At 53.3% G+C, this 15,302-nt stretch overlaps 1 protein-coding gene across 1 annotated transcript in view; it reads left to right on the forward strand.

Annotated features, from left to right (window-relative positions):
• The window catches only part of PAPPA2 (pappalysin 2), a 93,584-nt gene extending 90,919 nt beyond the window's left edge, over positions 1-2,665 (forward strand). The window contains exons 21-22 of the mRNA XM_068416771.1: positions 569-667; positions 2,591-2,665. Coding sequence (XP_068272872.1) covers positions 569-667; positions 2,591-2,665 — 174 coding nt within the window. The remainder of the gene's footprint in view (positions 1-568; positions 668-2,590) is intronic.
• The last annotated feature ends 12,637 nt before the right edge of the window (positions 2,666-15,302 follow it).

The following is a 15,302-nucleotide window of genomic DNA, read 5'->3' on the forward strand; positions in this document are numbered from 1 at the left end:
TTGTAACAGCCTCTCTGCACATAGCTGCCCAAGCCAGGTCACCAAGCTCAACTTCAGAGCCAAGCTCTTTGGGAGGAGGGGTGTTGGAGAGAAGAGCTGGATCAGCTTCTTACAGAGCCCTGCCCCAGCTTTGTACATGCAGAGAGCTGGATTACAGTGAAGACATGTGAGAAGGTGGACGAGCAGATGGGGTGGTGAACTCACTTCTAGTTGGGTGGCTCTGGACTCTGTGGAGAAGCACTGAGTGGGATGGGGATGGGGACTTGTGACATTTGGGATGGGGCCCTCTCTAGCAATGTGGTTTTGCCTTCTCGCTTCCTGACACAATTCCCTGATCCTCGAGCTACAGCTGCTGCCCTCTGAGCACCCACTCCTCCATACACACCAGCCGGGATACTGGTCTTCTGGTGCCCTTTGGCTTTGAAGAGGGGGTTGTGTAGGGCGGAACTGGGCCTTGGCCCTCATCAGAGGTGCACAGGGGCCTTGCTGAGGGCCTGGGATCTCTGCTTTGGGGGGAACCTTCCGCTTTTGAATAACCCTTTCAGCAATATCTCGTTTCTCTGCCTAGCCCTTCCAAGCAGACGGCTGGTGCGACACCATCAACAACCGGGCATACTGCCAGTACGACGGGGGTGACTGCTGTGCCTCCACACTGTCCTCCAGGAAGGTAAGTGAGCATCTTCTGCGGCGCTGGCCAGGATTTAGGATCAAGTGGTGAATGCTAGCCATGCTCTTTGGCTTTGCTGGCCATGGAACCGAGCCTACAACGCAATTCTCCCACGAAGGGAGAACAAACCCATGATTTTAAACCAAAGCCAGCTGAAGCTGATAGACCTCATCCCACCGATTACAGCAGGGCTTGGACCTGGGCCAGCAGGACTGAAAGCTCAGCCCAGCTCCTGCTGAAGTTCACGGGATTCCCTCTTGTTTTTGGGAAAGGAGTCCCAAAGAAATGACTTCCACAGGATGTAGCGCTGGCCATGGTGAGTCAGAAGTCACCTTGTCGCGTAACTGAGCAATTTCAGGGGATTTTTTTGGTATGGTCCATTGGGCTGTCTTTCCCTCCCAATTCTCCCCGGGGAGGGAAGGAGGGAGAAATAGTGTAGAGGGAGCAACTTGGCGCTGGGGTTGCACAGACCCTTCTTTGTCTCCCCTCACAACCTCCCCTCCCACCTAACTTGCTATCCAGCGCTCACAGCCCATCCTTCCTAAGCATATCCAACAGGAAAACAAATCATAGGGCAGGAGATAATTTCTCACTGCAAAAATATGTGAATTTGGATCTTCTCATCTTTGTTGTGGAGCTTGAATCATTTTTCCTTTCATCACGCATACACACACAGAGAAAAGGAAAATAAAGTCCTGGGAAGATCCAGTTGAGATAGGAGAGAAAAGGCTTTACACCCAAGTGATGAGTGAAACCTCCACAACGATATCATGACATCTCAGAGCAAGGATGGGTTCGCAGTGGAAGGGGGGGGTGGGGATTCAGTCCCATGGCTCTCAGGAGACCCAGCCCCAGCTCACACACCCCACAGGTCCCAGATCTCCCACGGCACAAGCCTCCAGCACTTTGCTGTTAAGGCACATGCAGGAATATGAGGTTCAAACACCAAAGAGGCTCCAGCCTCTCACTGGCCTGTGCTGTGAAAAAATCAAATGTGCTTCTACTGTAAGAAAAACTCCTGTCTCTGAGCCTGGTTTGTATAAAACCTCTGGAAGAAACAGTTTCCTTAACTCCCATGGCCCATGACTGGGCAACTGTCATCCAGGAGCCAGATGCTCTGCTGGTGCCCTCCCACTTTGCTCTGCTGCCACCAGCTAAGGTGACATAAGCTTGGTCGGCCACATAAGGTTGTTGTAGAGAAAGCAATGTGCAAGGAGCCTACCTGCACAGGATGTCTCAAAGCAGCACAGCTTGTGGGTGGCCGTAGACAGACCCACTGCCTGCCCCACTGGAAGCCATTCCTGCTCACACAGCCTTCAGTCTGCCTGGGTTTTCCTGATCCATAATGCACAAGAACTGTGTGCATCTAACCTGGCTCCTACATGGAGTAGTGTGGAGGCCAGCCTTTGCAGTGGGGAGCCTGGTTGAGTTCCTCCAAGAGGCGCAGAAGATGAGGCTAGGCTACCTTCATGCTTTGCTGAGCCAGGAAGAGCCAGGAGTAGCTTGAAGGTCAGGTCCATGGGCTCAGACATGGACAAGGGGGGCTTTGTAACAGGGGACAAGGTGAAACTGAAATCTAGAGGTGCCTGACCACCATGTCTCACACCCACCAAGGGAGACTTCTCCCCAGGGTTTGATATTTGGGGCACAAGACTCAAGCTGACCCTTGGCTGCAAAATTTGAAATGCAAGTTAACAAAAAGAAAAAAAAACACTAAGAATAAAACTCAGCCAGGGACACCCCGTACCAGAGCCCATTTCTCAGCTAGCATGGAGCTTGGCAGTCTCCTCAATGCCAACATCAGGGTGCAGCCCAAGAGTCTCTCGGTCTGTATGGGGGTGGAGAGGGCTTGCAGAAGCGTTGGGGTGCTGGCGGGCCACGGAACCCAAAGCAGAGTCTTACATCTCCCTTGGGCCCCCCCAGGTGATCCCGTTTGCTGCTGACTGTGACCAGGACGAATGCACGTGCCGCGACCCGGCGGCCGAGGAGAACCAGTAGCGGCACCACCAAGGGCCTCTCTCGGTCAGGCGAGCGCCGGAGGAGCAAAGGGGCAGCAACGGGGGGCTGCTGGGGGGCGAGGGGGCAGGAGGCGCGAGGAAGAGCTGGGCAGGGGGATGGCGACTGCGCATGGAGGGGACGGGTCGAGGCCACCGAGGTGCGTGGTGGTCCCCTCCCCATCGCCGCTCCCTCCGGAACCCAGCCGGGACACGGGGCCCGGTGCACGCTGGAGGGGCTCAGCCGGGGGTCCGGTGCCACCTCGGCCCTGTGCCGGGCTGGGCTCCACGCTGAGAGCCCAGGCGTGGCCACGGACGTTCGTCCTGGTCCGGCGTCTGGGGGTCTGTCTTTGCTCTGGATTTTGTCACTATTCACCCCCCCTCTGCTGTACAGGCTTCTTTTAGCAAGGTCGAGGTAGTCGTGATCTCTCTGCAAATATTTAAACTTAATTATATATATATATACATATATATATAATATATATAAAAATATATATTATATTTTCTTTGCTCTTGATGAAGCTGAGAAAGGACATCCTTTGTCACACACCCATGCTGCTGTGAAGTACAAACCATTGGGAAAAGCACAGGTTGGGGCGGGAGGAGCAGGGAATTTCCCCTTCCTCGCTCTGAGGGAGCTGGAAGGAGGACAGAGAGCGAAGCCAAACACCCAGGCCACGCCAGGAGAGAGCTCTCCAGGCAGGCAGCATGGAGGCTGCGACCTCAGGGTGCTCTTGGCACCTTGCAGGCACCAAGTGTTACCCTTGGGATTTGCCGGTGCTTTGCTTTGCTCTGCTTAGGGTCAGGATTTGGGGGTTGAGAAGAAGCGCGGCTGTGCCCTTGCACCACCTCGTCACCTGTTATTTCAGAGCCCTCTGGGAAGGGTTACGTGTCCATGGGGATGGCTGCGTGGTCAGTAGGAGCAAAGACACACAATGGTCCCTCTCTGCCTCGCTCCCTCTGGCCACTGACACCCAACTAGATGAAGGATGTGGTGGGCAACCCAGAGCAGCTGTGTGATGCTCTGAATGATGGACAATGAGGTGCTCCTTCTTTTCTTTCCCCGTGTCTCCTTTCCAAACATGAGCTTCAACAGTGCTGTCAGCAGTTCTTGGAGGAGACCAGACCCTGTAATGCAAGGAGAGACAGGACCCAAACGACCTGTCAGGAGACTTTGAGCATCATCTTTTCCCATTTAAATTTTCCTTATCACTATCTCTGTGGCCAAGCCCACCACTGTAGACATACAGTTGCTGCCTTTCATGAGTCTCTTGCTCTCGTAGGCACTAAATGAAAATCTTCAGATTCACTTCTAGCCCCAAAGAAGCCCAGCTAGAAATTTTGCCCCCCATAGTTGATCCCCAGAAGCTCAACTTGGCAGCCTGGACCCAACCCCCCAGAGGCAGTGGGTAGGGAAGGTGCCTGGCTCCAGCTGGGGTTATCGCTGGTGGTTTTGTGCTGCAAAGAGGCAGGGAAAAGGGATAGAAAGAGGAGAGCAGAGAAGGGACCACAAAATAGGAGCACAGACCCCAGTGTCCCCAGGTGCAGCTGCAGGCTGGGACCAAGAGACCCATGGCTGCCCAGCTTCATCCTCCCCGCATGGCCTGTGCCGGTGGAGCCAGGCTTCCAGCCAGGGTTTGTCCGGCGCAGGAGTGATGGAGAGAGGGTGACACGGTGTGGAGAGACCGGGGATTTTCAAGGCATCCTTTGGCTTTCGCTAGCTCCCCCCAACCATTTTTGTCAGGCAGCTCCTAAAGTTATGTTTGGCTGGAGGACAGGAGTAGGGGCAGAGGCGCCTGGACATCCCACCAGCACCCAGGCAGGAGATACCTTGACCTTCTCCAAGCCCTTTCCCGATCCTGAGTGCTCCCATCACCCCATGGCGGGTTCCCTCCCACCTGCCCTGGCTTAGGCAGGGATGTTCGGGGCAAGGGGACGCTTTAGCAGGGACACACTGACATTTCTGTTCCCATCTTGCACAGGTGGTAACAACTGGGGGGGTTTCACTCAAAGGCTCTGTCCGGAAGAGAGCTGCAACTTCTTGACAGAGATCCATTTTTTCAATCAAAAAAAAACAACACCAACAACAAACCAACCAAAAAAACCAAGGAAACTAAAAAAAAAAAGCCCTTTGAGACTCTCCCAGCCCCAATACCCCCAGAAGATGCAGCTCGGGCAGCCCATCCTGCTCCACCAGCACAGGGAAGGGGAAGTTCAGGGGTCCCAGCACAGTGGGAGCAGGGGCATGGCAGACCCCAGCCAGTGGGGACATCGGATGAGGGTGACACACAGAGTGAGACAGGAGAATTTCAAGAATTTCATCTTGCCATGTCAAACCCTGGTGTCAGCATTACCTGGATGCCTGTGTGTTTAGATGCCAAATTTTTACCCTTTTGGCGTGAAAATCCTGGTCTCAGCAACGGTGGGTGCAGGGAAGGGACCGTGCCCCATGGCCAGGGGAACCGGGGGTGGCCGGAGGTGCTGGCTTCACTGATAGACATCTGTGCTTCTCATGAACAGATAGCTTCTACGTACCCAAATATTGGTCTTCTATAGCGACACTGAGAGGTTTTTGTCCCCTTTAGGGTTTTATTCACAACGGAGGCTGCTGCTATTTTTATTTTTTTGTATTTGATAATTATTTTTTATAAAAATCTATGAAAAAAATAAATAATCTTCTCATCCTCCACCTCTTTTGCCTCCTTGCTTCACCCGAAGGGGGGGCCAGGCTGGGGGAGGGAGGTGGTTTGGCTGCTCCCAGCACCCACATGCTCTCCTCTGCCCCAAACTATGGACTCTCCCAGTGCTGCCCCAGCCCAGTTCGAGAGCTTTTTTGGGTTTTGGGTTGAGGGACATACACACCTCCAATGCTCTCCCTATTCAAGGCTGCCAACCAGGCAGCTTTTGCTGTGCCACCAGCTGTGAGGACACTTTTGCTGATGGTCTTCTACTGGTTATGCCACAAACTGGTCCATTGCCTGTCACGTTTTGTAATTAACAGGCAGGGAAAAAAATGTGTGTGTGTGTTCACATGCCACCTCCCTGGGAGGTGAGCAGAGGGTGGCCCACACTAGAGCCAGGGAGACATGCCAAGTGTCATCCTGGCAATAGAGTTAAAACCAAAGCCAATCAAAAAAGTTGCTTAAAGATTTTGAGGATTTTTTTTTTTAAAGCAACCAGGTAAGTGTTTTACATACGGACTGGGAAATACCAAAAAGCCCTGCACAAGCTGGGTGGAAGCTCACGGTGCCCAGGCAGCCAGCTCCAGCCTCCCCATCGGGTGGTGGTGAGCCCAAGGCATCCATTTCCGCTTCAGTGCACCACCTGCACAAGGCATGGTGGGGACTAGGGCAAGCTGATGCCATAGTACCAGCTGAACCCTTGCTCATGGATGGTCCCAAATCCCACAAACATACTGTGTCACCAAGGCAGGGGACATCCACAGGGCCCTGGTGGGTTAGGACTTTGCTTCGAAGATGCCCACAGCTGCTCTGCTCTACCCTCTTGGCCAAATCAGTGTTTCTGGTGCTTTGGAAAATGATATTTGCAGCACTTAATGAAGCAGCATGTCCTGTGGAGCCTGCTGCAGCCACAGCCCTGTGTGTCCCCAGCCATACCTGGGCATCCCTTCTGGACCAGGGGCACCTGGAGCATCTGGGCCATGTTTGAAAGTCCCACTCCCCCCCAACACTGGAAGGCTGTTGTGTTGGTGGCACAAGGAGGGACACCATGAGGCTGGGGGGGCCAGAAATTCCCCAGGAGGCTTTCCTTGATGCAATTCCTCATTCCTAATGGTTCTCAGTTTGCCAGGCCTCCCGTGGCGCCAGCTACAGAGCCACCAAGCCATGACAGTCCACAGTGGCCACGGCTGATAGCCATATCTCCAACAGGACCAGCCTGCCCTGTGGTTGCTTCCTCAGGTCCACAGGGTGGTTTACGAGGAGGAAATACTGCTTTTTATAGACTTTGGGGAAAGGGGATTACAAGGTTTTTCTTCTTCCCACTGCCACCTTTTCCACCATTCAGGTTTTTTTGGGTTATACTTTATGGGTATTTTTTTTCCCCCCTTTTTTAACACAGTTTCAACCAAGCAAATAAAATGGTCCTGGAAAAAGTCATGTTGGTTTGCAAGAGCAGAATAAGCAAACATGAACGGAGCTAACAAAAACCAGTCTGCATTTCTCATGGACCAGTTCTGGGGACATTTCCAGCCTCTTCCCCCATCCTTGATGGGGGGCAAGATGGTGCCTCAAGGACCCTTCCTGTCACTGGCAATCGGAGCCATACATACCCAGCCCTGACTGAAACAAGCTGAGGTGCCTTGGTGCTGTGTTGCTGCTGGAAGCAAGCGAGGCTCCGGCAAGCCCTCGGTCCTTCTGGCTGCCTGCACCGGAGCGGCTGGGGATGCACAGGCAGGGCTGGCCCTTGCACCATGTCCAGGGGGTCAGGGCTGGGATGGAGATGCCCAAAAGCTGAAGGGGGTGTATTCCTGCTAGGGACAGTCAACTCACACTGAGTCTCCCTCCTCATTATCCTCAATTTCCCTTGTTGTGTCTTTAAACCCCACTCCCTTATGTCTTTAAAACCCGCTCCCTCTTCTTCCAGCCATCTCTGATGACCACACGCCTCCTTTTGCTCTGCACCAGCCTCTCCTTCACTTCTGGTCTTTGCATGGACTCTCTCATCACTCGCTAGAGAAGGAACAGCATCTCCTGGTGACATCAGATGTCCGCTCTGGGGCAAAGCTCCCCAAATCATGCACTTCCACCGGGGCTAGATTTGCTCTCATAGAATCGTTTTGGTTGGAAGGGACCTTTAAGATCGAGTCCAATCATTAAGAGAATCACAGAATCAATCAGGTTGGAAGAGCCCTCTGGGATCATCGAGTCCAACCATTGCCCTGACACCACCATGGCAACTAGACCATGGCACTCAGTGCCATGTCCAGTCTTTTCTTAAACACCTCCAGAGATGGTGACTCCACCACCTCCCTGGGCAGCCCCTTCCAATGGCTAATGACCCTTGCTGAGAAGCAATGCTTCCTAATGTACAACCTGAACCTCCCCTGGTGAAGCTTGAGGCTGTGTCCTCTTGTCCTATCACTGGTTGCCTGGGAGAAGAGGCAACACTTCATGAAGGACAGTGCATTAAGGGGCTCCACAGCCCCAAGCAACCAGGACCCTAGGTGTAGGTCTTGCATTTAAATCAAAAAGGGCAGCTGTCTGTGGCAGTAGCCAAGTGACAAGCTGTTTTCCCATCCCATCCCCTCCTTTCTGCCAAACACCCAGCCTCAAGGCAAGAGACGCCAACCCCTGCGTCCCCAAGACGAGGGGGACATGCAGTTGAGCAGGGTGGTGGCTCTTTCAGCAACAGCAATTGGATCTGAAAAGTTTTGTCAGCAGTTGCAATGCTCAAGGAGGCCACCCAGTCATTAAGAAACGGGGACCGTGGGGACACGGTGCCTCGCGTGAGGGCTCCAGCGGTGCCATGTCATTCATGCACGCGCTGAAATGCAGAAACCCCTGCTGGTACCTGCTTTCTGAGGGTGAACAGGGACCGCTGGCCAACAGCAACCCTTCCAACATGCACACACACTACCAAACCCTCCCTGAAGAGCTGCCATTCTGTGTCAGCTGGTGATGCATCCTTTACAGTCCACTCCCTTTTTGGGGTTGCTTTCTCCAAACCCCATCACTTGCAAGCCAGGTGACCCCCAAGGAGATTTTTTTGCTCTGGCAAAGGTGTGATGAGCCAGCCGTGCCGAGACCTTCTTACACAGCAGCTCAAGCTTGTGCCTCACTGACACATGGCCCCTCTCCTCCTTCCTCCTCCTCCTCCTCATGTCTCGTTCCACAGCCATGGGTTATTGTGCAATGAGCTGGTGAGAGCCACAGCACTTAACTGCATGGAAAATAGCAGAAGGAAAGTACCGGGTGTATTTTTAGCTTATTTTCCTGCAATTTAGCAGTGGGAAGAGAAAAAAAAAAATAAAAATTGAGTTGTTCCATGAGACTTAATGAAGTCTGGTTTCCTATGGATTCGTGCGCTATAGCCCCTGAATTCCCCCTCTCCCGTGTCCTCCCAGGCATCCTGTCTGCCCGCCTGCAGTAATCCCCAGCTCTCCCCAGCTCTCCCACCCGTCTGGCAGGGCGGGTGACAATCCACACCAGGCTTGGCCGAAGTGCCAGCCCCTACTAGTGCTGGTGGCCTGAGCACAGGACACGACACCGCACTGTAAGTGACTTTTAAGGCATCCTTTGCAGCTCTCACCTCCGCTCAGGCACTGATTTGCAGGACATTAATATTTGTGATGCCGCTAGTCCTCTGCCAAATTCTGCCAGATGGACCACGGAGTTCTCAGGGAGTGGTTGACCACCACACAGCACCATCCCGTCCACCTTATACCCTAAAAAAAACAGGCTAAAAGGAGCTTTTTTTGGACTCTGCTTCCAAATTCCCAGCATGGGTGGAGGTTTGCAAAGCAAGGGCTGAGAGCCCCTCACGGAGGGGATGTAAATACAGTTTCCTCCCCAAAAACCCAGAGGTGCAGGCACCCACACCTTCCCATGCCCGGCAGAGCAGGCAGGCGAGGCGAGGTGCAGGACACGTGCGTGTCGAGTGGTTCAGGACTTGGCTAACCCAGTGGGCAGACAGACTAATGCTAAACTGGTGTGAAGACACACCCGAGCTCAAAGGCTGGGAGTGTTTCATCCTCTACCAAAAGATGACATCAACTGGACCAAAACCATAAACAAAGTTTGCCAGAGCCACGGATTACCAACAGCTTCGTTTAATAGTTAAATTATCATCTGGAGTTTTACATAGTGTTACAATGATTTTTTTTTTTTGTTGCTGTTGTTTAAAACCTTTTTTTTTTTTTTTTCCTTTTTAAAGTAATCTGGAAGGGTTTTGTGTTTCTTGCCGTGTGGCTATCTCACCCTAAAGCACCCTACTTTCAATCTACAGTAGTAAAACGTCACATTAGAGTTTTAATAGAACATCAAGGAACATAAATTGTAGCCATCTTTGTAAAGAAAAGGACCAAACCGTCTTTGTATGTTAAATAACTCCACGACAAGTAAAAGGGAGTAATGCTATTACAGGGGTACAGGTGCAGCAAAGAAAAGATAACGACCCAGAAGTTCATCTCAGGTGAATGATTGCTCAGTAATTCAGAAATAAAACAAGAAGACAGGGAGGGGGGGTGAGGGAGGTTGCAGAAATGGATGGAGAACGGTGTCTTCTCCAGCTTTCGTGTGGTTGGCAGCATGGGAAGAACCAGGAGTCCAAGAGAGAAAATACCGTGCAGAGCCAACAGCAGGACCCTGCGGCAGACGTCGTGGTGTCAGATCTGCAGGGAAGGGCTCACCCACCGCTGTTTTGAGTGAGCAAGCCCCATGCAACACATCTCACCGAGGCTGGGTCTGCAGCCATGGTGCAACCCCTCCTGTCCAGTCTGGGCCCCCGTGGCAGGCCGCTGGTGTTTGTCTGAGGTGGGCTCATGTGGGAATTGGGGGATTCCAGCAAGGAAATCCAAGTTTGGGCAAAATTCTGAGTTGCAAAGCCAGAGCGAGGAAACCTTCACAAAGCCAGGGCCATTGTGACAATGGCCTCATGGACGTGCCGCACTGGCAGGACTTGCTGGCACAGCAACGCCATGGTGGTCAACCAAGCGGAGCACAGCCCCAACAGCAGACTGCACGGTCTGTCATGGGTTGGGGATGCCGAGTCCCATCACGGGTTGGGGATGCCGAGTCCCATCACGGGTTGGGGCTGCTGAGTCCCATCACGGGTTGGGGCTGCTGAGTCCCATCATGGATTGGGGATGCTGAGTCCCATCCAGCCTTGCAATGGTGCTGCCGAACGACCCTTGGATGGGTGGCTTTCCTTGGACATTAGGAAGAATTTCTTCTCAGAAAGGGTCATTAGACATTGGAAGGGGCTGCCCAGGGAGGTGGTGGAGTCACCATCTCTGGAGGGGTTTAAGAAAAGACTGGACGTGGCACTTAGTGCCCTGGTCTAGTTGATATGGTGGTGTCAGGGCAATGGTTGGACTCCATGATCCCAGAGGGCTCTTCCAGCCTGACTGATGCTGTGTGATTCTGTGATCCATCTCCCAGCCCACGGGGAATCTGGACAGAGGGAGCAGAGCCGATCCCAGCCGGCTGATGATGCTGCGGGGTTTTGGTTGACCACGCAAGGGCTTTGAAATGCGAGCGCGGATGCAGAATAGAAATATCTGCAGAGCCCTGGAGAAAATCTTGGGGCTGGGCCAAAAAGTAACCTAGGCAGATGTGAACTCATGGGGCATCTGGGGTTTTCCTGGCAGCGTCACGGCGAGTGGCTGGCAGACCGCACCGCTCCCGTCCCTGCTGCTGCACCTAGCAAGCAATGAAAGAGAGGAGCCCGCTACCCAAAGGGAAACAGTCTGCGTTTCACATAAAGGCCACGTAAGCGGTATTACTTGGCGAGCAACCAGCTTGCACCTGGGCCAGAGCAGCTGTCATCCAAGCATCCCTCTGAGGCGCTGAGCGGAGGTGCCCTTTGCCCACCCCTGGACGGCTGCCCAGCTGGAAGGTAAGAGCTGTCTCAGCATCCGCTGGGAGAAGCAAGAGGATAAACCAAAGCGCCTTGGCCAAGACTGCCGGTGGCTGAAAGGAAAAGGAGCAACGGCTCAGTACGGATCACCTGCCTGCGCATACCTGCGCTGGTCCTGCTCTGAGCCCCAACCCCTTGGCAGCACCAGGCACGTCAAAATATAAAAAGAAACACGTGAGAAAAAGCCAAAAGCATCCTCTAGACGTCCTTGCAAAGAGCATTTTCCCGAAGACCGCTGCCAGACACATTAATTATAGTAATGACACTGGGATGCCCAGGTAATACTGATGATGGTGGCTGCTCCCAGCAGCTCCCCGGTCCAGCCCAGATGCCCCTGGAGAAGAGGTCTGCCCACGAGAAGGGAAGAGCAAAGCATGGTGTGGTCCTGCAGGAAGATACTGAACTGCTGTTGAGCAGATACCATGATGCAGCGCTGTCGGCTGTGGACCGCAGCCGCCTCCCCCTCAGCACCGCACAAATACTTGAGCCGTGTCCTTGGCAGTTAGCAGGAGGAGTGAGGCAGAAAATCATAAGAGACAGGCTGAAGATTGCTCCTGCCAAGACTGGAAAAAAATGAAAAGGAAATTTCTCTCTGAAGAGGCATCGTAAAAATCCCACTGTAGGGCTGCTGGCTTGTCCAGATCAAAGGTGCACGGCTGTGAGGCCAGAGATGCCTCCTCTGCAAACCAGGCTGCAAGCTGGAGCTAAAAGGAAGCCGTTATCTGCCTCCAACACCAGCAGTGATAACAGGGTTTTGGAGAACAGTTTCCTCGAGTCCAGTGTCCCAGGACAACCCCAGTTCTCTGGTATATAAAAAAATAAAGTTGCACCAGAGAAAGCTGTAGATGTGAGCCTGAACATGGGCAAGCAAGACCCCCAGAAGCCTGCCTGTCCCACCGTCTCACCGAGCCCTCTCTGGGACCAGGGTGTCCATGACCATCCTACACCACCACGTCAGGGTACGCTACGCCCCGCTCCTCTTGCCACGCAGAGCCTGGACTACGCCACAGCTACAGGGCGGCTAGTGCAGAAGGTGGCTGTGCCATCTGGGTGCTGCTGTCTTGGCTGGAGCTCTCCTGAGCAGTGCTTTGACATTGCTTCAAAGTCTTTATTACGGTGGGTAAGAAAAAATAATAATGGAAGGGATTTTTAAGTGGATTTCCTAGGAATTTGGTCCCCCAAGAAGAAAGATCACGCTGTCCAGCTGACCCTGAGGCCAAGCTGCCTTTGCTCTGCAGGGGTCTGTATCTTGGAGCAAATGTGGGCTTTGACCATCACAGAAGAACCTGAGGAGATGGGGTCACCAACGCCCCTCTCTCCTTGCCCCAGCTGGTGATGTCCCAGCCCTGCCCTGCAACGGCACCATCGCTTGGCCAGGTTTCACCCAGACCTTATGCTTTACAATCGCCAAAAAAAAAACCCCCAACCCCTCTTGGCTGTTTTGCTCAGCCATAACCATTAGCATCTCGACCTGACCTGCATGCCCTGCCTCCCTCTTCCCAACCCTGCATCACCTGCTCTCCTTTCATGGCTGTGTCACCGTGTTTCTCCCGTGACCAGTGTTCACCCGCAGCGATGGTCCCCACAACCAGGGCAAGCAGAGAGGGCTGTGCCTCCCCAACCTGCCCTCTCCACTGATTCACCCACGTCCGTGAGCTGAGGAACCTCTTGGCAAAATGAATAAAACAAAACCAAGAAAACTGGGTCCCACAAGACTTCTAACTAGAAAGGCTTTTGGCCAAGTTGAAGAAGAAACTAATACTGAGTCAGTCCTGCACAGAGCAGCTGGTTTCGCTCCCCAGTCCAAAGAAACGTCAGTGACACCCTCCCCGCCCCCGTGGGTCCGTGTATAAAACCCCCACAAATGCCCATGGGAAGGCCAGCGTGAGAGTGGGCGCCCACAGCCCTCAGTAGTCCTTGTCACCATAGTCATTGTAAAGGACGCTCAGCGTCTGCTCCTCGCACGTCTTCTTGAGGTCCCGGCTGAGCTCCGACCAGTCGAGTCCGTAGGGCTTGATCTCGCTGTAGCGGCAGGCGAGGTACTTGAGGGACGAGCGCTGGAGGCTGATCTTGGGCTCTTGCAGGAGGCCATTGCACCAGCTGCTGAGGTCCCCCAGCTGCGAGAGGATGAGGCCGGCTTTCCTGCAGCGAGGGCGGGCGGGTGGAGATGCCGGGGGGATGGACAGCGAGGGGGCGGCGGGGGCGATGGAGACACCACGGGGGGATGGTGGGAAGGGCAGGAGGGGCGTATGAGGAGAGAAAAGCAAAGATGGTTAAGGACAACGCGAGAGTTGGGCAGCATGGAGAGTAGCCGAGGGGAGCCCGACCCTGCTGGGATGAAGAGGAACGGCGAGGCAAGTCTAAGTGCACACAGGAGCAGCCCCAACCTGGGTCAGAGGTTCCCACACCACCACGGCAGTGCTGGACTTGCTGCACTTGCCTTACACTTCCCTGCCCTGTCCCCACTTCTTCTTCCACCCCGTATCATCCTCGCAACAAGGTCAGGTTTGCTGAGGGTTTAGTGAGGGGACAGTCACAGGTGTAGCTGTGAAACCCCCAACACCCCTTGGGATGGACATTGTCACCGACACAAACGGCATCACCAGTCACTGCTGCAGCTACTGGACCCCAAACATAACAGGATGGGAAAGTGGGAGCCAACAGCACAGGCAGTGGGGAGAAATGCTAGAAGGTGTCAGGCATGATGTGCAAGGCCAGCCTGGGGCAGTGTCACCACGTGTGTCCTCTCCATGAAGTGCACGTGTTGTATGTCTGGGAACCGTGCTGGTCACTCACGGCTTGGTGTAGGACACCTCCATTGCCATGGCGGGGTAGGGAAAAGGCGGGCATGCTGGGAGCATCGCTCCCGTGTTGTCACACGGCTGAGTGGGACGTGATGGAGAGGCAATGTGTGGTTTTGGGGACCATCACTGAACACAGGTACGTACAGACTAGCTTAAGGCTGTGCTCCAAAATGCATGTAGGATGCAGAGGGGAGCACAGGATGAGGTAGGCAGTCGCTGCCCAAACCAGCGTGGTGGCAGGACCGCCCGAAAGAAGGGAAGGAAGGAGAAGGAGATTTAGGGAATAAAAAAAAAAAACACCACCAAAAATATCATGCCTGGCTTGTGGGGGTCTGCGTGGAAGGAGAGATAAACATTACAGTCCTCGTAAGATGCAATATCATAAGATATAAGTACAATGAATGACACCCCTGATACATGACTTGTAACAGAATCAATCAATCGGAATCAATCAGGTTGGAAGAGACCTCTGGGATCATCGAGTCCGACCATTAACGTTCAGTAACAGCTTAGGAAACACATCTCAAAGGACAGCGTGCAAACTAGAAGGAATACGCTGAGCCATACAGCATAGGTTTGATCCAAAAAGAGCTCTGAGAGAGCAGGGGATGTGGTGGAGCTCCCCAGCTCCTTGCACGTGCATTGTGCTTCTTCCAGTTGCAGAGAGGAAAATGAGGAAAGGCAAGTCATGGCAGCAGCGTTTGGTAAAGAGCCACAACCCCACCAAGGAAGCCAGGAGAGAAGGTTGGGTGGCGGACAGGAGGTCCAGGAGGAATCCATCTTCAGCAGAAGACAGACACGCAGCACCCCTAGCGCAACACGACCTCAGTGTGGGCTTGTTCTGGTAGCGATAAAGTGCTAAATTACCAACCCCTTGTGTCGGATGAGATATTGGAAGAGCGCAGATGATCCTGGCCAAGTATGACCTCAATTGTGTTCTCTTCCTTTCATGTTTTTCCTCTTAAAATTGCGTTTTTAATGCTTTTATCAAGAAAAACAGTTTGTTCAGTTAAAACACGTTTTATGCTTATTTTAACCTTGTCTAACCCCTTGGGTGATCTCCAGGGCATCTGGCAAATGTGGAGGTAATGGATTTAAATAAAGTGTCTCACAGGTGAGTATTGCATGTGCCTGGAAACCCAGACAAAAGTTTACATGTCCCAGGAGCTGGGTTAAGTTTCCCAGCCAGCTTCAAGGGCAGTTTGTGGGTTGGGATAGACAGGGAAGAGAAGATACGGC

The sequence above is a fragment of the Nyctibius grandis genome, chromosome 21, assembly GCF_013368605.1.
Source record: "Nyctibius grandis isolate bNycGra1 chromosome 21, bNycGra1.pri, whole genome shotgun sequence".
Taxonomy (NCBI): Eukaryota; Metazoa; Chordata; class Aves; order Nyctibiiformes; family Nyctibiidae; genus Nyctibius; species Nyctibius grandis.